General features: G+C 45.8%; 1 protein-coding gene across 3 annotated transcripts in view; it reads left to right on the top strand.

Moving 5' to 3' along the window:
- Positions 1-23,697, top strand: part of usp7 (ubiquitin specific peptidase 7 (herpes virus-associated)) — a 56,621-nt gene extending 32,924 nt beyond the window's left edge. Inside the window, exons 16-31 of one of the 3 annotated variants that reach the window (XM_071391109.1) lie at positions 36-170; positions 355-456; positions 632-737; positions 1,064-1,156; positions 1,626-1,693; positions 2,137-2,237; positions 2,581-2,734; positions 3,124-3,191; positions 3,624-3,726; positions 4,911-4,988; positions 9,971-10,071; positions 10,758-10,857; positions 10,959-11,078; positions 14,676-14,747; positions 18,355-18,445; positions 20,990-23,697. In XM_071391109.1, the coding sequence (XP_071247210.1) occupies positions 36-170; positions 355-456; positions 632-737; positions 1,064-1,156; positions 1,626-1,693; positions 2,137-2,237; positions 2,581-2,734; positions 3,124-3,191; positions 3,624-3,726; positions 4,911-4,988; positions 9,971-10,071; positions 10,758-10,857; positions 10,959-11,078; positions 14,676-14,747; positions 18,355-18,445; positions 20,990-21,096 (1,599 nt within the window). In that variant the 3' untranslated portion in view covers positions 21,097-23,697. Of the gene's footprint in view, positions 1-35; positions 171-354; positions 457-631; positions 738-1,063; positions 1,157-1,625; positions 1,694-2,136; positions 2,238-2,580; positions 2,735-3,123; positions 3,192-3,617; positions 3,727-4,910; positions 4,989-9,970; positions 10,072-10,757; positions 10,917-10,958; positions 11,079-14,675; positions 14,748-18,354; positions 18,446-20,989 lie in introns of those variants that run through there. The other 2 variants (XM_071391105.1, XR_011673936.1) reach the window with 2 other exon arrangements.
- Positions 23,698-24,553: the final 856 nt, after the last annotated feature.

Genomic DNA, 24,553 nt, shown 5'->3' with positions numbered 1-24,553 from the left:
GCTCTCTCTCTCTCTCCTCCTCTCTCTCCTCCCAGATTGTGACAGAGGACCAGTTCTGTGGTCACCAGGGTAATGACATGTATGATGAGGAGAAGGTGAAGTACACTGTGTTCAAGGTCCTGAAGAGCTCCACGCTGCAGGAGTTTGTCCAGAATCTCTCCCAGACCATGGTGAGACTCTGTGTCTGTCTGTCTGTCTGTCTGTCTCTGTCTGTCTGTCTGTCCTCCGTTAACCTTTTAACCTGCCGTTCGACCACTGTTCTACTTCTCCCGGAGGACACCAAAGTAAGAAACCTCGGGAGGAACTATGCTTGTGTGTATCCCCAGTCTGACAGTGTGTATTGATGTGTTGCAGGGTTTCCCACAGGACCAGATGAGGCTGTGGCCCATGCAGGCCCGGAGCAACGGCACCAAGAGACCTGCCATGCTGGACTACGAGGCCGACTGCAGCAAGTCTGTGAGTAACACACCACCAGGTTGCCCTGGAAACTGTCCTGTAGTCTCTTGGAAGACAGTAGAGGGACTCTGTGTGTGTTTAACCCTGTCTGTGTGTGTGTGTGTTTAACCCTGTGTGTGTGTGTGTTTAACCCTGTGTGTGTGTGTGTTTAACCCTGTGTGTGTGTTCTCCCCAGATGATAGACTTGAGCGACAATGAGAATCCCTGGACTATATTTTTGGAGACGGTGGATCCTGAGATGGCTGCCAGCGGAGCAACGTTACCCAAGTTCGACAAAGACCGTGAGTTTAGACATTTATTTTACAGATTATTACCGATTTTATCAACGACTGTTATTCTGATAATCCTTTATTCCCAGGTTGTTTAGGACACGGGGCGTTAACGCCCTCTGACTGGGGGGTTAACGCCCTCTGACTGGGGGTTAACGCCCTCTGACTGATGACCACTAAGTACAAAGCAGCTAGTTAAAGCCATTTTACTTTTCGAGATGAAATCACAAGTCGTTTCAAAGAAATGGAATTGTTTTTTTTCATGTAACTGTGGTCAAGTAAAAATAGATTGTCCTTTTTTTTAATGATCATCCTCAAACTCTCTCTTCTCTTTTCAGACGACGTCATGTTGTTCTTGAAGATGTATGATCCAAAAAGCAGAAGCTTAAATTATTGTGGACATATCTACACAGCTATATCCTGTAAAATACGTAAGTATCCTGCTGTGTCTGGGCCGTATGGTACAGACTCCTCTCCTAACAATACGGACAGACCCTGCTGTGTCTGGGCCGTATGGTACAGACTCCTCTCCTAACAATACGGACAGACCCTGCTGTGTCTGGGCCGTATGGTACAGACTCCTAACAACTCGTAAAGGGGGGGGCTGTGCCACCTTGTGGACTGGTTGCGCCACTGTTATTTGAATTTAATTGTTTTACTTTTGTTATCATTTAAGCCTCTAGAGTGCAGGAAATGTCAGAGGGGGTTTCGGTTAGAGGGGGTTTCGGTTAGAGGGGGTTTCGGTTAGAGGGGGTTTCGCTTAGAGGGGGTCCCTCCAGGCCTCCCCCTCCTTACTCAGCAGCACCACCTTGTTAAACCCTGAGGAGAACCCTGTGGTGGATGTAGAGTAGGATTAGAGTTAAAGTGTGTGTGTTAAATGTACGCTGTTTTCTCTACCAGGAGACCTGCTGCCCGTCATGTGTGAGAGAGCAGGCTTTCAACAGGAGACCAGCCTTATCCTCTATGAGGTGAGCACACACACACACACACACACACACACACACACACACACACACACACACACACACACACACACACACACACACACACACACACACACACACTAGCTTTCTCTAAGGTGAGAACACAGGTCTAACACGTATCCACATACTAAGAGTGTAACGATACGGGGAACTCTATTGGATCCGCACTGTGAACCAGAATTAATACGTCATAAAATACAAACCACTAGTCCTCTACACTGGGTGGTAAACCTTCAGTAAATCTGATCTGGGAATCAAACCACTAGTCTTCTACACTTGCTGGTGCATGTTTAAATTAAAGGGTAATTACACCCAAAAATAAAATAAAAATCCCAGACCTCAAATTTTTTCCTGCTGTGGTTTGACCATTGGTGTGGACTATCACATCTACACAAACAGCCTCCATCTCCCATGTGTCTGTGTTCCAGGAAGTGAAGCCTAATTTAACAGAGCGGATACAGGACTACGACGTGTCACTGGACAAGGCCCTGGATGAACTCATGGACGGAGACATCATCGTCTTCCAGAAGTAAGTCATTCCAACATGGTCCCGGGAATCTAACGACAACCTACAGGAGGGAACAGAGATGGAGAGCCCTGTTGTAGAGAATGTTATGCTCCTCACAACACATCGTGTTTGGAGAATTCAGTAACATATTGACTAGCCTCTCCCAGCTAATGTCTGTCTCTATTCTGTCTTCCTCTCCCTTTCCTCTCCTCTCCCTTTCCTCTCCCTTTCCTCTCCCTTTCCTCTCCCTTTCCTCTCCCTTTCCTCTCCCTTTCCTCTCCCTTTCCTCTCCCTTTCCTCTCCCTTTCCTCTCCCTTTCCTCTCCTCCTCTACTCTCCTCTCCCTCTCCCTCTCCTCTCTACAGAGACGACCCAGAGAACGACAGCAGTGAGCTGCCCACAGCCAAGGACTACTTCCGGGACCTCTACCACCGAGTGGACGTTATCTTCTGTGACAAGACCATCCACAACGACCCCGGCTTTGTTGTCACACTCTCCAACAGGATGAACTACTTCCAGGTAACACACCCACACACACTCCCAACAGGATGAACTACTTCCAGGTAACACACACACACTCCCAACAGGATGAACTACTTCCAGGTCAGCAAGAGGTCACACTGTCTTGCATTGTGACTGTTCCTTCTGCATTTGGGTATTGTTCCACAAAGCTAGTGTGTTTGTTAAAGACATGCTCCGGGAACTTTGGCCACTAAAAGTATTTTTGAACCTACTGCTTTGGGCTGGATGTGTCAAGGTGTTTGTTGTTAATATATGTAAAATCTATGGGCAGAATTACTGTCTTACCTCAATTTGCCATGAAATCCGTAGTTTGAAAGCACCTGTTTGCTTGAAGCTGTGCTGCACCATACAGAAGTACTGGAGAATCTGTTTAACCCGTCTGTTAGGTGGCGAAGACGGTGGCTCAGAGGTTGAACACAGATCCCATGCTCCTCCAGTTCTTCAAATCCCAGGGGTAGGACTGCCGTCACACACATGGACACACACCCCGCTTTCACCTGCCACACTGAGTCAGTACAACAAGTTTGAAGCCCCAAGTTGACTTGTTGAGTAACCTGTCCCTCTCTCTCTCGTCCTACTCCCTCTCTCTCCTCCCTCCCTCCCTCCCTCTCTCTCCTCCCTCCCTCTCCCTCCCCCCTCTTCCTTCCCTCTCTCTCGTCCTACTCCCTCTCTCTCCTCTTCCATCCTTCTCTCTCCTCCTCCTCTGTCTCTCGTCCTCCTCTCTCTCCTCCCTCCTTCCCTCTCCCTCCTCTTCCTTCCCTCTCTCTCTCGTCCTACTCCCTCTCTCTCATCCTCCGTCCTTCACTCTCCTCCTCCTCTGTCTCGTCCTCCTCTCTCTCCTCCTCCTCTCTCCTCCCCCTCTCCTCTCCTCTCTGGGCAGGTACAGAGACGGACCTGGGAATCCTCTCAGACACAACTATGAAGGAACTCTCAGAGATTTGCTGCAGTTCTTCAAACCACGTCAGCCCAAGAAACTCTACTACCAACAGGTAGGGCTGTGTGTGTAAAACTCTACTACCAACAGGTAGGGCTGTGTGTGTGTGTGTGAGATATGATTGACAGTCATCATTGATGGTGACGTGACAGCGGATGACTGAGTCTATTTGAAGTTGCCTGGCGCGTCCCAGTGAAGAACGGTGTGTGTCTCGGTACACAGCAGAGCAGCACGCGTGTCACTTCCTATCAGTCCCCATTCAGATGTTTAAGATACGAGTCCATCGGTCTGCAGACCCCAAACCCGTCCATATGGAGCATCAGTCAGGGAAACCCCTTCACATTGTCTTTACATTCTACACCTCATCTCTTGTGACTGAAGATGTGTGGACCTGAGCATGTCGCTGTGTTGACCCTCATTGATCAGGTTATTTTACATGGAGAATAACCCCTAGACAATATCAGTAGTCTAGTCAAACTGAAACTGCGTCTGGTGGAGGCCCTGTGGCGTCTGGTGGAGGCCCTGTGGCGTCTGGTGGAGGCCCTGTGGCGTCTGGTGGAGGCCCTGTGGCGTCTGGTGGAGGCCCTGTGGCGTCTGGTGGAGGCCCTGTGGCGTCTGGTGGAGGCCCTGTGGCGTCTGGTGGAGGCCCTGTGGCGTCTGGTGGAGGCCCTGTGGCGTCTGGTGGAGGCCCTGTGGCCAGCGGCGTCTGGTGGAGAATTGAACCTCGGCGATTCTTGAGCTTGGACCCAGCCATTGGACGTGACACAACACAGGAAATAAAGCTGCTTTCATTTAGTTTCGAAGGAAGCGTTTCCTTGATGGCCGGGCGCCCAGCGTCTATATTGTAGCTGGGCTGTAAGACAGCCCGTTCCTCACCAGTCACTGCTCCATCAGTGTCTCACACCACACACCAGAAAGGAGTATTAGATAAGGTTTGCTGCTCTTAGCCTCTAACCAGGGTTACAACTACATTATCTTTGATTCGTCCAGTTGCAGTAGATTCTGCCCAACTGTTGTTTTAGCTTATTCTATTACTATATAAAACATTTAAAAATCCAATAGGGGGCGATGGCATTATGCATCACAATGTTTTCTGGGTACATAATCACGATAGGACAAAGGTTGACATTGTGTGTGTACCTGTGGGGGTGAGGGTGTACCTGTGTGGGGGGGTCATTTGTGTGTGTGTGTGTGTGTGTGTGTGTTAGAGAGTGTACTGACAATGTTGTCTCCTCTCAGTTAAAGATGAAGATCACAGACTTTGAGAACAGGAGGAGCTTCAAGTCCATATGGCTCAACAGCCTATACAGAGAAGAGGTAACATACACACTCCCTCCCTGTTTATATTACACACAGTGAAGATACAGCCTATACAGAGAAGAGGTAACATACACACTCCCTCCCTGTTTATATTACACACAGTGAAGATACAGCCTATACAGAGAAGAGGTAACATACACACTCCCTCCCTGTTTATATTACACACAGTGAAGATACAGCCTATACAGAGAAGAGGTAACATACACACTCCCCTCCCTGTTTATATTACACACAGTGAAGATACAGCCTATACAGAGAAGAGGTAACATACACACTCCCTCCCTGTTTATATTACACACAGTGAAGATACAGCCTATACAGAGAAGAGGTAATATACACACCCCCTCCCTGTTTATATTACACACAGTGAAGATACAGCCTATACAGAGAAGAGGTAACATACACACTCCCTCCCTGTTTATATTACACACAGTGAAGATACAGCCTATACAGAGAAGAGGTAACATACACACTCCCTCCCTGTTTATATTACACACAGTGAAGATACAGCCTATACAGAGAAGAGGTAATATACACACCCCCTCCCTGTTTATATTACACACAGTGAAGATACAGCCTATACAGAGAAGAGGTAACATACACACTCCCTCCCTGTTTATATTACACACAGTGAAGATACAGCCTATACAGAGAAGAGGTAATATACACACCCCCTCCCTGTTTATATTACACACAGTGAAGATACAGCCTATACAGAGAAGAGGTAACATACACACCCCCCTCCCTGTTTATATTACACACAGTGAAGATACAGCCTATACAGAGAAGAGGTAACATACACACTCCCCTCCCTGTTTATATTACACACAGTGAAGATACAGCCTATACAGAGAAGAGGTAACATACACACCCCCCTCCCTGTTTATATTACACACAGTGAAGATACAGCCTATACAGAGAAGAGGTAACATACACACTCCCCTCCCTGTTTATATTACACACAGTGAAGATACAGCCTATACAGAGAAGAGGTAACATACACACTCCCTCCCTGTTTATATTACACACAGTAAAGATACAGCCTATACAGAGAAGAGGTAACATACACACTCCCTCCCTGTTTATATTACACACAGTGAAGATACAGCCTATACAGAGAAGAGGTAACATACACACCCCCCTCCCTGTTTATATTACACACAGTAAAGATACAGCCTATACAGAGAAGAGGTAACATACACACCCCCCTCCCTGTTTATATTACACACAGTGAAGATACAGCCTATACAGAGAAGAGGTAACATACACACTCCCCTCCCTGTTTATATTACACACAGTGAAGATACAGCCTATACAGAGAAGAGGTAACATACACACTCCCCTCCCTGTTTATATTACACACAGTGAAGATACAGCCTATACAGAGAAGAGGTAACATACACACTCCCTCCCTGTTTATATTACACACAGTGAAGATACAGCCTATACAGAGAAGAGGTAACATACACACTCCCTCCCTGTTTATATTACACACAGTGAAGATACAGCCTATACAGAGAAGAGGTAACATACACACCCCCCTCCCTGTTTATATTACACACAGTAAAGATACAGCCTATACAGAGAAGAGGTAACATACACACCCCCCTCCCTGTTTATATTACACACAGTGAAGATACAGCCTATACAGAGAAGAGGTAACATACACACTCCCCTCCCTGTTTATATTACACACAGTGAAGATACAGCCTATACAGAGAAGAGGTAACATACACACTCCCCTCCCTGTTTATATTACACACAGTGAAGATACAGCCTATACAGAGAAGAGGTAACATACACACTCCCTCCCTGTTTATATTACACACAGTAAAGATACAGTCTATACAGAGAAGAGGTAACATACACACTCCCCTCCCTGTTTATATTACACACAGTGAAGATACAGCCTATACAGAGAAGAGGTAACATACACACTCCCTCCCTGTTTATATTACACACAGTAAAGATACAGCCTATACAGAGAAGAGGTAACATACACACTCCCCTCCCTGTTTATATTACACACAGTGAAGATACAGCCTATACAGAGAAGAGGTAACATACACACTCCCTCCCTGTTTATATTACACACAGTAAAGATACAGCCTATACAGAGAAGAGGTAACATACACACTCCCCTCCCTGTTTATATTACACACAGTGAAGATACAGCCTATACAGAGAAGAGGTAACATACACACTCCCTCCCTGTTTATATTACACACAGTGAAGATACAGCCTATACAGAGAAGAGGTAACATACACACTCCCCTCCCTGTTTATATTACACACAGTGAAGATACAGCCTATACAGAGAAGAGGTAACATACACACTCCCCTCCCTGTTTATATTACACACAGTGAAGATACAGCCTATACAGAGAAGAGGTAACATACACACCCCCCTCCCTGTTTATATTACACACAGTGAAGATACAGCCTATACAGAGAAGAGGTAACATACACACCCCCCTCCCTGTTTCTATTACACACAGTGAAGATACAGCCTATACAGAGAAGAGGTAACATACACACTCCCTCCCTGTTTATATTACACACAGTGAAGATACAGCCTATACAGAGAAGAGGTAACATACACACTCCCCTCCCTGTTTATATTACACACAGTGAAGATACAGCCTATACAGAGAAGAGGTAACATACACACTCCCTCCCTGTTTATATTACACACAGTAAAGATACAGCCTATACAGAGAAGAGGTAACATACACACCCCCCTCCCTGTTTATATTACACACAGTGAAGATACAGCCTATACAGAGAAGAGGTAACATACACACCCCCCTCCCTGTTTATATTACACACAGTGAAGATACAGCCTATACAGAGAAGAGGTAACATACACACTCCCTCCCTGTTTATATTACACACAGTGAAGATACAGCCTATACAGAGAAGAGGTAACATACACACTCCCCTCCCTGTTTATATTACACACAGTGAAGATACAGCCTATATAGAGAAGAGGTAACATACACACTCCCCTCCCTGTTTATATTACACACAGTAAAGATACAGCCTATACAGAGAAGAGGTAACATACACACTCCCTCCCTGTTTATATTACACACAGTGAAGATACAGCCTATACAGAGAAGAGGTAACATACACACTCCCCTCCCTGTTTATATTACACACAGTGAAGATACAGCCTATACAGAGAAGAGGTAACATACACACTCCCTCCCTGTTTATATTACACACAGTGAAGATACAGCCTATACAGAGAAGAGGTAACATACACACTCCCTCCCTGTTTATATTACACACAGTGAACATACAGCCTATACAGAGAAGAGGTAACATACACACCCCCCTCCCTGTTTATATTACACACAGTGAAGATACAGCCTATACAGAGAAGAGGTAACATACACACTCCCTCCCTGTTTATATTACACACAGTGAAGATACAGCCTATACAGAGAAGAGGTAACATACACACTCCCCTCCCTGTTTATATTACACACAGTGAAGATACAGCCTATACAGAGAAGAGGTAACATACACACTCCCCTCCCTGTTTATATTACACACAGTGAAGATACAGCCTATACAGAGAAGAGGTAACATACACACCCCCCTCCCTGTTTATATTACACACAGTGAAGATACAGCCTATACAGAGAAGAGGTAACATACACACTCCCCTCCCTGTTTATATTACACACAGTGAAGATACAGCCTATACAGAGAAGAGGTAACATACACACTCCCTCCCTGTTTATATTACACACAGTAAAGATACAGCCTATACAGAGAAGAGGTAACATACACACTCCCTCCCTGTTTATATTACACACAGTGAAGATACAGCCTATACAGAGAAGAGGTAACATACACACTCCCTCCCTGTTTATATTACACACAGTGAAGATACAGCCTATACAGAGAAGAGGTAACATACACACTCCCTCCCTGTTTATATTACACACAGTGAAGATACACCTTCTCGTTTGACTTTATACTCCAGCTTTTGGGATTTCAGATCAAATGTTTTCTGAGGCGACAGAACAGAATGTCACTTTTTTTATTTGAGGGTATTTTCATATCTGTTTTACTGTTTTAGAAATTAAAGCACTTTATGTATCATGTATTGAAATAGTCAAAGGTTTATTATTTGGTCGCGTATTCCTAGCATGCAATGACTACATCCATCAAGCTTGTGACTACCAACTAGTTGGATGAATTTGCGGTATGTTGTGCCCATTAGAAATGAATGGTAAATAATGTTTTGTCATTGGAGTCGCTTTTATTGTAAATAAGAATAGAATGCGGATGCTACCATGGTTACAGATAATCCTAAATGAACATTGAATAATAATGATCACTCATACCCCCAAAATTGTGAATAATAATGATCACTCATACCCCCAAAATCGTGAATAATAATGATCACTCATACACCCAAAATCGTGAATAATAATGATCACTCATACCCCCAAAATCGTGAATAATAATGATCACTCATACCCCCAAAATCGTGAATAATAATGATCACGCATACCCCCAAAATCGTGAATAATAATGATCACGCATACCCCCAAAATTGCCCCCCTGTTATTGGTAATGGTGGTAGGGCGGGGCACGATCTTTCATTTTATTTTAATGTTTCACCTTTTACAAGCTGCAAATTCATCCAACAAGTTTGTAGAGTCACAAGCTTGATGTATTGATTGTGTGCTAAGAATATGGGACCAAACACTAAACTTTTAACTATTTTAATGTACACCCAAGTGAATTTGTCCCAATACTTCTGACTTCTTCATAAGGGGGGGAACTCGATGTATAAAGTGCATTAATAAAATAAACATGTGTATGAAAATACCCTCAAATAAAAGGTAACATTCTGTACTGTCACCTCGTATGAAAAATGTAATCTCACACATGCTTTCTAACCTTTGACCCTGATGATGATGAATGATTTTCATAACTAACTCCCTGTCTCCCTCCAGGAGATCACTCTCTACCCAGATAAACACGGCTGTGTCAGGGACCTGCTGGAGGAATGTAAAAAAGCTGTGGAGCTCTCCGACAAAGGCTCAGAGAAGCTCCGGTAAGCAGAGAGACTGTCACCACAGTGCTGCCCTCTGGTGGTCAGGCCTGTATTACATCCAGGGGTTCTTCAATGTTATTATTATACCTCTGGTGGTCAGGCCTGTATTACATCCAGGGGTTCTACAATGTTATTATTATACCTCTGGTGGTCAGGCCTGTATTACATCCAGGGGTTCTACAATGTTATTATTATACCTCCGGTGGTCAGGCCTGTATTACATCCAGGGGTTCTACAATGTTATTATTATACCTCTGGTGGTCAGGCCTGTATTACATCCAGGGGTTCTACAATGTTATTATTATACCTCTGGTGGTCAGGCCTGTATTACATCCAGGGGTTCTACAATGTTATTATTATACCTCTGGTGGTCAGGCCTGTATTACATCCAGGGGTTCTACAATGTTATTATTATACCTCTGGTGGTCAGGCCTGTATTACATCCAGAGGTTCTTCAATGCTATTATTATGCCTGACTGCTGCTGTTCTCTACTTTTCTCCACCCTGCCTCTAACCTCCCTCTTTCCCTCCCTCTCTCCCTCTTTTTCTCCCTCCCACACTCCCCCCCCCTCCCCCCACACTCTCTCCCCCTCCCCCCACACTCTCTCCCCCCCTCCCTCACTCCTCCCATCCATCCCTCCCTCCCACACTCCTCCCATCCCTCCCTCCCACCTCCCTCTCTCCAGACTGTTGGAGATAGTAAGCTATAAGATCATCGGGGTTCACCAGGAGGACGAGCTGTTAGAATGTTTATCTCCCGCCGCCAGCCGTACCTTCAGAATAGAGGTACGTTCCTCCTCTCCTCCTAACCTCTCTCTCTCTCTCTCCACACCTTCAGAATAGAGGTACGTTCCTCCTCTCCTCCTAACCTCTCTCTCTCGCTGTAGGAACTTCCTCTGGACCAGGTAGACCTGGATAAGGACACTGAGATGTTGATTCCCGTCGCACATTTCCACAAGGAGGTCTTTGGAACGTTTGGAATCCCTTTCCTGCTGAAGATCAGACAGGTGTGTTGTCTTACTCTGTTACCTGTCTGTCTCACTGACTGGATCTGGTGTGACTGACTGGATCTGGTGTGACTGACTGGATCTGGTGTGACTGACTGGATCTGGTGTGACTGACTGACTGGATCTGGTGTGACTGACTGACTGGATCTGGTGTGACTGACTGACTGGATCTGGTGTGACTGACTGACTGGATCTGGTGTGACTGACTGTTCTGACTGACTGGTGTGACTGACTGTTCTGACTGTATCTGGTGTGAGTGACTGTCTCTCTGTGTGTTGACTGACTGACTGGATCTGGTGTGAGTGACTGTTCTGACTGGATCTGGTGTGAGTGACTGACTGGATCTGGTATGAGTGACTGTCTCTCTGTGTGTTGACTGACAGCCTAATGCTGAAGCATGTCTGTTCTACTGTCTCAGAGGTGTGGAGGTTACTGTAGCTGCTGCTAAAGTCAAAGCCTCTCCTTCATCGCTCAGGATGGACCTTTCCACTGCTACTGTTTTACCATAGAATGTTGTTAAAACAAAATCCTAATTAACAAAAAGTTAATTGCATTGCCACATTTCTTGTATTACTTTAGTACCTTGTTACAAACAGGATGTATGTTTTGGAATATTCATATTGTGTACAGGCTTCCATCTTTTCACCCTGTCAATTAGATTAGTATTGTGGATAAACTACAAATGTTGCCACTGAGGAACCATTTTGGGTTTCAGTTTAACTTTTGTATGAGTGAAGCTTTTAGTTAGACCTTTTAATGCTTTAATATTTACAATTCAGTCCCCCCCAAACATATTCATTATATAAATAAGCATGTTTAGTTTTGTCTGGGTTACCATTCCAAATAAATGTAAATATTATTTGCTCATATAATTTGAAAGATGAGTAGTCTGGAGTCGACGGCGCTGTTAGTAAATACATAAACTGTGATGTGATTAGAGTTAATCAGTGCGGTTTCTTCATTTTTTTTCTTCTTCAAAAATAGTTCAACTTGAGTCATCTGCGTATAGTTAACACTTAGTTCCATCTGATCTGAAGAGAGCATTTCAATGGCCAGAACAAATACATATGGAGACAATGGACAACCTTGTTTAACTCCTCTGGCCAGTTCAATACTTTCTGAGAAGTAAACATTATTTTACGATTTTTAAGTCTTCCTGTTGCTGTACATGACTTTAACCTATTGTACAAGAGATTCCCCAAGATTTGTCAAAGGTCTTTTTCGAAGTCTGCTGTTCTATTTACAATGCATTTTGCCAGGATTTTTGCATCACAGCAATGAAGTGTAAGGGGCCTCACAGTCTTTTCAAATTTTTGTGTTGGATCTTTATACTTACCACCTGGGTCCTGTTTCAGTAATAATGAAATCAGACCTTGTTGTTGAGCGTCTGATAGTCTACAGTTTTTATAGGAGTGGTTAAAACATGGTAATAATGGATCTTTGAGTACATCAAAGGTTTGATATACAGTTGAAGTCGGAAGTTTACATACACTTAGGTTGGAGTCATTAAAACTTGTTTTTCAATCACTCCACAAATTTCTTGTTAACCTGTTGGGGATGGGGGCGCTGTTTAGACTATTTATGCTAACTTGGCTAATTTTTGAAACGGCTTCCCACAAAATCCTTGATCGTACAATATGCATATTATTATTATTATTGGATAGAAAACAGTCTATAGTTTCTATAGGAGTTGAAATTTTGTCTCTAAGTGGAACAGAGCCCATTCTACAGCAATTTCCCTGACATGGAGTCAGATTTGAGAAATGTTGGCCACTCTTCTGAACTCAGTTAAAAGGGCACTGTCGTTGCTATGACTATACGGACACTTCTTACGTCTTCCCCTGGATGCCTTTACGTGATGACGATTCCAACGGGGTCGATTGCACGTTCACAGGACCTACAAATGAAAAAACCCTGAAGCTAGTCATTCTTTGGGAGCTGCGTCATGAGCCTAGAGGACACCGGCGCGCACCTGTTCCAAGCGTTAGTTTAGCCTGTTATATTTCTCCGGTCATCTTTTCACTCGTTATAGGAGTTAAAAACATCATAAGGTAGTTAATTTAAAGCGTTTTATAGCAATTTATATCCGTTTAGTGCGATTTTGGGACATTTATTTTTGCAACGATGTGAAAAGTTGGGCACGCTTTTCAGTTCATCCCGAACGCAGTTGACATTTCCACATGGCAAGAGGACAGCTTTCCACCAAAAGATGATTTCTCCCAAGAAAGGATCCTTTGCCCAAGATACTGATGGAAGAACAGCTCAAGGTAGGACATTTTTATTATGATAAATCGTGTTTCTGTCGAAACATTTTAGTGGCTTCGGACGCCATGTTTTTTGACGTAGCATCGCTTGGCGCAAGCTGTATTGAAAAGTAAGGATAATTTAAAAAATGTAATTCCGCGATTGTATTAAGAATTAAATTGTCTATCAATCCCTGTCCACCCTATATTTTTTAGTCACGTTTATGAGTATTTATGTATAAGAGTAGATCACTGTCTAAGTGGCGCACAGACTTTTTCTGACCAGCTGAGCTACATTCCACATTGTCTAACCATGATTTTGGTGGCTAAATATAAACATTTTCGATCAAACTCTATATGGATTGTGTAATATGATGTTACAGGAGTGTCATCTGAAGAATTCTGAGAAGGTTAGTGAAAAAATTAATATATTTTGGCGATGTTTACTTTTATCGCTCACTTTGGCTAGAATCAATGCTGGGCTGCTATGTGCTATGTGCTATGCTAATATAACGATTTATTGTGTTTTCGCTGTAAGACACTTAGAAAATCTGAAATATTGTCTGTATTCACAGGATCTGTGTCTTTCGATTCGTGTATGCTGTGTATTTTTACGAAATGTTTGATGATTAGTAAGTAGGTAAACACGTTGCTCTAAGTAGTTTGTCTATTCCATTTGTGACGGTGGGTGCAATTGTAACCGATGCCATCTACCTGAAATATGCACTTTTTTCTAACAAAACCTATCCCATACCATAAATATGTTATCAGACTGTCATCTGATTAGTTTTTTTCTTGGTTAGGGGCTATAAATATCTTAGTTTAGCCGAATTGGTGATAGCTACTGGTGTTGGTGGACAAATAAAAGATGGTGGATTATGCTAATGTGTTTTTAGGTGCTAATGTGTACATCTTTACATATTGTGTCTTCCCTGTAAAACATTTAAAAAATCGGACATGTTGACTGGATTCACAAGATCTGCGTCTTTCATTAGCTGTATTGGACTTTAATGTGTGAAAGTTAAATATTTAAAAAAAATATTTTTTTTGAATTTCGCGGCACTGGTTTTTCAGTGGGGGTGGGGGGGGAGTGCCGCTAGCGCCACTCTCATCCTAGACAGGTTAACAAACTATAGTTTTGGCAAGTTGGTTAGGACATCTACTTTGTGCATGACACAAGTGAATTTTCCCAACAATTGTTTACAGACAGATTATTTCACTTATAATTCACTGTATCACAATTCCAGTGGGTCAGAGGTTTACATACACTAAGTTGACTGTGCCTTTAAACAGCGTGGAGAATTGTACCGCTGCTGTGTTTTTCCTGTGCGTTTGACTGACTGTGTGTTCTCAGGGTGAGCCGTTCAGAGATGTGATGAGGAGGATTCAGAGCATGCTGGAGATACAGGAGAAAGAGTTTGAGAAGGTCAGTACTTTCCTCCTCTCTTCACTCCCTCCCTATTTCTCCCTTCCTTCTCTCTCCCTTCCCTCTCTCTCCTTCTCTCCCTCTCGCCTTCTCTCCTCCTCCCTCCCACTCTCTCCTTCTCTCCCTCTCGCCTTCTCTCCTCCTCCCTCCCACTCTCTCCTTCTCTCCCTCTCGCCTTCTCTCCTCCTCCCTCTCACTCTCTCCTCCCTCCCACTCTCCTCCTCCTCCCTCCCACTCTCTCCTCCTCCCTCCCACTCTCTCCTCCTCCCTCCCTCTCTTTTCTCCTCCTCCCTCTCTCGCCTTCTCTCTCCTCCTCCCTCGCCATTGCTCTCTTTCCAGGGTGTCCACTAACTAAAGCTGGAACGATAAACCGAAAATTACTGACAACGACATTACCGTCTTACCGTAGCAATTTTGATCATGTCGGAAATTTCTAAGATTAGGCTACACATCTGCAGATTTTTTGGGGTTCTAAAACCATTATTTGGTCAACAGTAATGTACAATTAACCTGCTTCCTGCAATGACAGTATCTGCCCTGTCCTTGGCTGCATTCCAAACACTTAAAAGACACACCCTCTCCCCTCAGCCCTCAAATTAAGTGGAAACTTAATGATTTAGATTTTTAAATGGACCGCCCCTGCCCGAAAATTCGTCTCATCCAGCGATTGTGTTTTCAGCCATCGGTAGCTTGTGGATGCTTTATATGTGTTACAGTCAATTATGATTGCATGTCTACTTATTATCTATATAATTATTAATGTACACCTACTGTAGGATAGCTAGCAAATTAATTATCTAACATTAGCCTGCCTAGCTGTAACTTCTGAATAAGGAAAAAAAATTATTTCGACAATTTCCAAAAGCTAACCAAACAAAAACATAATTACTTATACAAGACGTGTTTGTTCCGTCGTGTGCATTAGTAGCACAATTTGCTAAGCTTTTTACATTAGTTTTACCTTACACTTGTATGTTCACTTCTCCGTATTGACGTTGAGGTTAAGTTTCAGCTGACTTTTCTTAGCGGATGTACAATCACCGCAAATTGAATTATGGGGCATTTCAGGCCACGAAGTGAACATAATTGGGGGATTCCCCCAAGAGCATAAGGCGAGGGTAAGTGGACAAGGGTGTGTCTTTTATGAGTCTGAAACCCAGCCCTTGTTTCTCTGCTGGCTCTCCCTCCCCTCCACGTAGCACACAGAGTAAAGGGAGCGCTTTGATACACAAAAGCATACTGACAGTTGAGCGACGTTTTGTAATGTAATTGCGGCGAAGACAGTTGTTAAAACGCCTACTGTTGTTAAAAAAAAGAGTTGTTTATGCTTTGTGAATACAACAATTATTTGTCAACTGTCAATATAGAGGAAATACCACTACTTTACAGGCGGAGTATGTCATTGAGATTATCATATTTACATATGAGCAATATAGCTGATGTGTTTTGAGTTGCCACTTCCTCAGGTGGTGAAGTATCTAGCATACAGGCTAGGACAATATTCACTGAAAACATGCAGGCACATTCATCTCTAAACAGCCCAAAATATCTGCTACTACATCCGTCAGCCACCTATAGCCTAGCCGCTATGCTACTACTCCGTCAGCCATCTATAGCCTAGCCGCTATGCTACTACTCCGTCAGCCATCTATAGCCTAGCCGCTATGCTACTACATCCTTCAGCCACCTATAGCCTAGCCGCTATGCTACTATATTCATCAGCCATCTATAGCCTAGCCGCTATGCTACTACTCCGTCAGCCATCTATAGCCTAGCCACTATGCTACTACTCCGTCAGCCATCTATAGCCTAGCCGCTATGCTACTATATTCATCAGCCACCTATAGCCTAACCGCTATGCTACTACATCCGTCAGCCACCTATAGCCTAGCCGCTATGCTTCTATATTCATCAGCCACCTATAGCCTAGCCGCTATGCTACTACATCCGTCAGCCACCTATAGCCTAGCCGCTATGCTACTACATCCGTCAGCCACCTATAGCCTAGCCGCTATGCTACTACATCCGTCAGCCACCTATAGCCTAGCCGCTATGCTACTACATCCGTCAGCCACCTATAGCCTAGCCGCTATGCTACTACTCCGTCAGCCACCTATAGCCTAGCCGCTATGCTACTATATTCATCAGCCACCTATAGCCTAGCCGCTATGCTACTACATCCGTCAGCCACCTATAGCCTAGCCGCTATGCTACTACATCCGTCAGCCACCTATAGCCTAGCCGCTATGCTACTACATCCGTCAGCCATCTATAGCCTAGCCGCTATGCTACTATATTCATCAGCCACCTATAGCCTAGCCGCTATGCTACTACATCCGTCAGCCACCTATAGCCTAGCCGCTATGCTACTATATTCATCAGCCATCTATAGCCTAGCCGCTATGCTACTACATCCGTCAGCCACCTATAGCCTAGCCGCTATGCTACTATATTCATCAGCCATCTATAGCCTAGCCGCTATGCTACTATATTCATCAGCCACCTATAGCCTAGCCACTATGCTACTATATTCATCAGCCATCTATAGCCTAGCCACTATGCTACTATATTCATCAGCCATCTATAGCCTAGCCACTATGCTACTATATTCATCAGCCATCTATAGCCTAGCCACTATGCTACTACTCCGTCAGTCATCTATAGCCTAGCCACTATGCTACTACTCCGTCAGCCATCTATAGCCTAGCCGCTGTGCAACTACATCCGTCAGCCATCTATAGCCTAGCCACTATGCTACTATATCCATCAGCCATCTATAGCCTAGCCGCTCTGCTACTACTCCGTCAGCCATCTATAGCCTAGCCACTATGCTACTACTCCGTCAGCCATCTATAGCCTAGCCACTATGCGACTACATTCATCAGCCATCTATAGCCTAGCCACTATGCTACTACTCCGTCAGCAATCTATAGCCTAGCCACTATGCTGCTTCAGCCATCTATAGCCTAGCCACTATGCTACTATATCCATCAGCCATCTATAGCCTAGCCACTATGCTACTACTCCGTCAGCCATCTATAGCCTAGCCACTATGCTACTACTCCGTCAGCCATCTATAGCCTAGCCGCTATGCTACTATATCCATCAGCCATCTATAGCCTAGCCACTATGCTACTACTCCGTCAGCCATCTATAGCCTAGCCACTATGCTACTACTCCGTCAGCCATCTATAGCCTAGCCACTATGCTACTACTCCGTCAGCCATCTATAGCCTAGCCACTATGCTACTATATCCATCAGCCATCTATAGCCTAGCCACTATGCTACTACTCCGTCAGCCATCTATAGCCTAGCCACTATGCTACTACTCCGTCAGCCATCTATAGCCTAGCCACTATGCTACTACTCCGTCAGCCATCTATAGCCTAGCCACTATGCTACTACATCCATCAGCCATCTATAGCATAGCCACTATGCTACTACTCCGTCAGCCATCTATAGCATAGCCACTATGCTACTACTCCGTCAGCCATCTATAGCCTGGCCACTATGCTGCTATTCCGTCAGCCATCTATAGCCTTTAACCAGGAGGGTGGAGTTTAAACTGCTTTATGAATACTCACTGTGTTCTTTGTTTGTCTGCAGTTCAAGTTTGCGATTGTGATGATGGGCCGGCATCAGTACATCACTGAGGATGAGTACGAGGTCAACCTGAAAGACTTCCAGCCACAGCCAGGTACACTACTACTAACTTCTATCAACTACTACTACTAACTACTAGTTTTGCACGGTATCTTTTGAGACTAGAACATGAAAAATGGTTCGGTACTACACTTTCTGTTACTTTTGGTGCTTGTGTCAAATGTTGTGTACGGATTGAGAGGATCCAGTCTGTCTCGTAATTTGTCTGAATCTTCTCTAGGGGGCAGTAGCTAGCCAGGCTACCTGTCTTCTCTAGGGGGGGCAGTAGCTAGCCAGGCTACCTGTCTTCTCTAGGGGGGGGGGCAGTAGCTAGCCAGGCTACCTGTCTTCTCTAGCGGGGGCAGTAGCTAGCCAGGCTACCTGTCTTCTCTAGGGGGGGGGGCAGTAGCTAGCCAGGCTACCTGTCTTCTCTAGGGGGGGGGGCAGTAGCTAGCCAGGCTACCTGTCTTCTCTAGGGGGGGGGGCAGTAGCTAGCCAGGCTACCTGTCTTCTCTAGGGGGGGGGGCAGTAGCTAGCCAGGCTACCTGTCTTCTCTAGGGGGGGGGGGGGGGGGCAGTAGCTAGCCAGGCTACCTGTTTTCTCTAGGGGGGGGGGCAGTAGCTAGCCAGGCTACCTGTCTTCTCTAGGGGGGGGGGGGGGGGCAGTAGCTAGCCAGGCTACCTGTCTTCTCTAGCGGGGGCAGTAGCTAGCCAGGCTACCTGTCTTCTCTAGGGGGGGGGGGCAGTAGCTAGCCAGGCTACCTGTCTTCTCTAGGGGGGGGGGGCAGTAGCTAGCCAGGCTACCTGTCTTCTCTAGGGGGGGCAGTAGCTAGCCAGGCTACCTGTCTTCTCTAGGGGGCAGTAGCTAGCCAGGCTACCTGTCTTCTCTAGGGGGGGGCAGTAGCTAGCCAGGCTACCTGTCTTCTCTAGGGGGGGCAGTAGCTAGCCAGGCTACCTGTCTTCTCTAGGGGGGGCAGTAGCTAGCCAGGCTACCTGTCTTCTCTAGGGGGGGGGGGGGGGGGGCAGTAGCTAGCCAGGCTACCTGTCTTCTCTAGCGGGGGCAGTAGCTAGCCAGGCTACCTGTCTTCTCTAGGGGGGGGGGGGGGGCAGTAGCTAGCCAGGCTACCTGTCTTCTCTAGGGGGGGGGGGGCAGTAGCTAGCCAGGCTACCTGTCTTCTCTAGGGGGGGGCGGGGGCAGTAGCTAGCCAGGCTACCTGTCTTCTCTAGGGGGGGGGGCAGTAGCTAGCCAGGCTACCTGTCTTCTCTAGGGGGGGGGGGCAGTAGCTAGCCAGGCTACCTGTCTTCTCTAGGGGGCAGTAGCTAGCCAGGCTACCTGTCTTCTCTAGGGGGGGGCAGTAGCTAGCCAGGCTACCTGTCTTCTCTAGGGGGGGCAGTAGCTAGCCAGGCTACCTGTCTTCTCTAGGGGGGGCAGTAGCTAGCCAGGCTACCTGTCTTCTCTAGGGGGGGCAGTAGCTAGCCAGGCTACCTGTCTTCTCTAGGGGCGGCAGTAGCTAGCCAGGCTACCTGTCTTCTCTAGGGGGCAGTAGCTAGCCAGGCTACCTATCTTCTCTAGCGGGGGCAGTAGCTAGCCAGGCTACCTGTCTTCTCTAGCGGTGGCAGTAGCTAGCCAGGCTACCTGTCTTCTCTAGGGGGCAGTAGCTAGCCAGGCTACCTGTCTTCTCTAGCGGGGGCAGTAGCTAGCCAGGCTACCTGTCTTCTCTAGCGGGGGCAGTAGCTAGCCAGGCTACCTATCTTCTCTAGGGGGCAGTAGCTAGCCAGGCTACCTGTCTTCTCTAGGGGGCAGTAGCTAGCCAGGCTACCTGTCTTCTCTAGGGGGCAGTAGCTAGCCAGGCTACCTGTCTTCTCTAGGGGGCAGTAGCTAGCCAGGCTACTTATCTTCTCTAGGGGGCAGTAGCTAGCCAGGCTACCTGTCTTCTCTAGGGGGGGGCAGTAGCTAGCCAGGCTACCTGTCTTCTCTAGGGGGGGCAGTAGCTAGCCAGGCTAGTTGTCTTCTCTAGGGGGGGGACAGTAGCTAGCCAGGCTACCTGTCTTCTCTAGGGGGGGGGCAGTAGCTAGCCAGGCTACTTGTCTTCTCTAGGGGGGGGGGGGGGCTGTAGCTAGCTAGGCTACCTGTCTTCTCTAGGGGGGCAGTAGCTAGCCAGGCTACTTGTCTTCTCTAGGGGGGGGCAGTAGCTAGCCAGGTCTAATAGGTCTAATTAATGGTCTAATTAATGTGATTTGACCCAATATTATTGCCATAGACAGGAACATGGTGTTCTATTTTGGCAAGAAATGGAATGTAGAGGAGAAGATATTCTGTGTTGTGTTGACAACTGGTAGAAAGAACCAAATATCAGCCCCAGGGTTATTCTGGGACTTTTAGCTAATACGCTTTATTATGTTGTTGTTGCTGTGGTATTGTGACACTACTACTACTACTAACTACCACTGCCACTACTAACGACTACTACTACAATCACTGCTACTAACTACTACCACTGTTACTACTACCAACTACTACTACCACCACCATGCTCTTTCTCTCTCTCTCTCAGAATGTTAACTATGTGCTGTGGTTTTGTAACACCTCTCTCCTCTAGGTAACATGTCCCACCCTCGACCCTGGTTAGGCCTGGACCACTTCAACAAAGCCCCGAAGAGAGGTCGCTATACCTACCTGGAGAAAGCTATCAAGATCCACAACTGAGCAACCCTCCTCTCTCTTCCTCCTCTCTCCTCTTCCTCTCTCCTCTTCTTCCTCTCTCCTCTCCTCTCTCTCCTCTCTCCTCTCCCTCTCTCTTCCTCTCCTCTCTCCTTCCTCCTCCTTAACCCACCATAACCACAGACTGTAACCAACCAAGTGTCTGTGCCCCACCTCTAACACCTTCCACAGACAGACACCGTGATGTCTCCTCCTGTCTCTGTCACACGGATCCATCCATCCATCCATTAGCAGGCTGCTGATGATGATGATGATACTATACCCCCCCTTCCTCCCAAACCCCCCTCTTCCCCCCCCCACCACCACCCTTCTACTGTTTTTGAGGCTGTTAAGTTTTTGGCTTCTCTAACTCCGACTGCCTATTTTTGTCTGGATGAAAGAAATGAAATTGGAGAAAGGACAGGATGATGAACTTTACTTTTTCCTGGTTTGTTTTTGTTTTTAATAATAAGAGTTGTTTCAAAACGTAAAGAGCGCTGCTGCATATAGTGGGGGGTGACGAGGCAGAGAAAAGAGAGACATCATCATTAGCAGAAACCAAGAAGGATGATTTGGTCTTTTAAAGAAGAGAACCAGAAGGGTTGAAGCTTGAGACTAGTATTCCTGATGTGATCCTCTTCATATCCCCCCTCCCCTTTAGTCAACTAGTCAAAGTGTTTCCATCTTTAAAAACAAATTCAGTTTTTGTCTTTTTTCTGCAATATCTTCTTGTATAATAAAATAAAAATCCACAGCATCTGTTTAAAATAAATGTAAAAAGAGAACAAGTGGTCTGTACTTTCATCTTGCACGTTGCCACTTCATATCAACGCCGTTTCTCAGGACTGGTAAATGGCAACTTTGGTCGTACGTATGATTTTAATGTTGCCCTTCCTCTCCTCTTCTCCTGCCCTGTTCTGTTCCCTCCCTCCCTCTCTCTCCCTGAGGGTTTGTGATGGCGTGCATCTCTTCCCCTGTTCCGTTCCCTCCCTCTCTCCCTGAGGGTTTGTGATGGGGTGTATCTCCTCTTCCCCTGTTCTGTTCCCTCTCTCTCCCTGAGGGTTTGTGATGGGGTGTATCTCCTTCACCTGCCCTGTTCCGTTCCCTCTCTCTCCCTGAGGGTTTGTGATGGGGTGTATCTCCTTCACCTGCCCTGTTCCGTTCCCTCTCTCTCCCTGAGGGTTTGTGATGGGGTGTATCTCCTTCACCTGCCCTGTTCTGTTCCCTCTCTCTCCCTGAGGGTTTGTGATGGGGTGTATCTCCTTCTCTTCCCCTGTTCCGTTCCCTCCCTCTCTCCCTGAGGGTTTGTGATGGCGTGTATCTCCTTCTCCTGTTCCGTTCCCTCCCTCTCTCCCTGAGGGTTTGTGATGGCGTGTATCTCCTTCTCCTGTTCCGTTCCCTCTCTCTCTCCCTGAGGGTTTGTATCTCCTCTTCCCCTGTTCCGTTCCCTCTCTCCCTGAGGGTTTGTGATGGGGTGTATCTCCTTCACCCTCCCTGTTCCGTTCCCTCTCTCTCTCCCTGAGGGTTTGTGATGGCGTGTATCTCCTCTTCCCCTGTTCTGTTCCCCCCTCTCTCTCCCTGAGGGTTTGTATCTCCTCTTCCCCTGTTCCGTTCCCTCTCTCTCTCCCTGAGGGTTTGTGATGGCGTGTATCTCTGGTGTTTGTGTTGGGGGAGTTTGACTGAGCAGCGCTGCTTTAGTAGGAAGCCTCGGCCATTAGTGAGCCCTCTGGTTTCACCATATATACACAGAACCAGTGTTACTATAATTATTACTAGAACAACCAACACACTGACCGTTTTTCTTAAGCACAGATGGAATGCCCCTCCCCTAAAAACCCATTATAGTTGGCTTTGTGAAGAGATTTGAAATTGTGTGTATATATTAAAAAACAAAAAAAACATGTAAAATGAGAAACACAGAACGTTGTTGGTTGGCTACAAATTGAAATGATTCAGGTGTTCATATTCCTTATGTAGTGTGTTTGTTTGTTTAGGGTTCCTTGATTTCTTTAGATTCTTGTTGTTTTTGGTTCTGTTTTCTCCTGTTTGTTTTAACTAACGGCACCCGTTGGTTCTGATAGTGATGTTAAGGGTTAAGATAACGAGCTGCGGTACCGACCGGTGGGATTAGGGCTCAGAAACGATGCTAACTTTCCCCCCCCAAAAACTCCCAGGTTTTCCACAGATCCCAGTTGGAGGATTCCAGACTAGCTGCGTATACTCCTCCTGATTCAGAGGAATCTTCCAACAGGAGTTTCTGGGGAAACGCAGGGAATTCTGGGAAAGTTACTGGAGTTTTGTCATCCTAGATGAGATCAGGGCCCGTTATCCACAAAGAGTCTCTGAGTAGGGAGTGCTGATCTAGGATCTGTCCGTAGAAGCTTATTCCTTTACGATCTAGAAGGCCAAACTGCTGCTAGAGCAGCACTACTATCCTGAGACTCTCGGTGGATAACGGGCCCTGATCAACACCCATGTTCCTCCTTGATTTGGTCTTTTTCCAGTTGAAGCTCGTCCCTGTAGCGGCAGTGTACCACAACTACTCCTGTATATTGCCTTTTTTTTGCTGGAAAATGTATGTTGAATAAAATTTTCTATAAAAACATGTCCGCTCACTGCTCGTCCCGTCTGAGCCAAGTTACATCCTGTTTAATACGGAGCGAGTGTAGAGACAGAGTGGACAAAACATTAACCTCTTTCCCTGATGTTGACTGACCAGGTGAAATGCTTTGATCCCTTATTGATGTCACGTGTTTAAAATTAAAAATAAAATAAAAAAATAAATAAAAAAAACTTCAATCAGTGTAGCTGAAGGGGGAGGAGACCTGGTTAAAGAAGGATTTTTTTAAGCCTACAGACAATTGAGACATGGATTGTGTATGTGTGTCATTCTGAGGGTGAATGGGCAAGACAAAAGATTTTAAGTGCGTTTGAACGGGGTAGGGTAGTAGGTGCCAGGCGCACCAGTTTGTGTCAAGAACTGCAACGCTGCTGAGTTTTTCACACTCAACAGATTCCTGTGTATCAAAAATGCTACACCACCCAAAGGACATCCAGCCAACTTGACCCAACTGTGGGAAGTATTGGAGTCAACATGGGCCAGCATCCCTGTGGAACGCTTTCCACACTGTACGGTCCATACCCGACGAATTGAGGCTGTTCTGTGGGAAAAGGGGGGTGCACAACTCAATATTAGGAAGGTGTTCCTAATGTTTTGTACATTGTGTATGTGTTTAAACAATGCTGAGAAGGACAGCACCACGACTAGCAAGTTGTCTTGTAAGGCCTGCTTCCAGAAATATACCATTTTATGTTTAAAGAAAATATAGTGGAGTTGTGGTGTGTAGGTACAGTGGGTTGTGGTGTGCAGGTGAGTTGTGGTGTGTAGGTACAGGTGAGTTGTGGTGTGTAGGTACAGGTGAGTTGTGTGTAGGTACAGGTGAGTTGTGGTGTGTAGGTACAG

Source organism: Salvelinus alpinus, chromosome 1 (assembly GCF_045679555.1).
Source record: "Salvelinus alpinus chromosome 1, SLU_Salpinus.1, whole genome shotgun sequence".
Lineage (NCBI taxonomy): Eukaryota > Metazoa > Chordata > Actinopteri > Salmoniformes > Salmonidae > Salvelinus > Salvelinus alpinus.
This window is presented reverse-complemented; position numbering and strand designations above follow the sequence as displayed.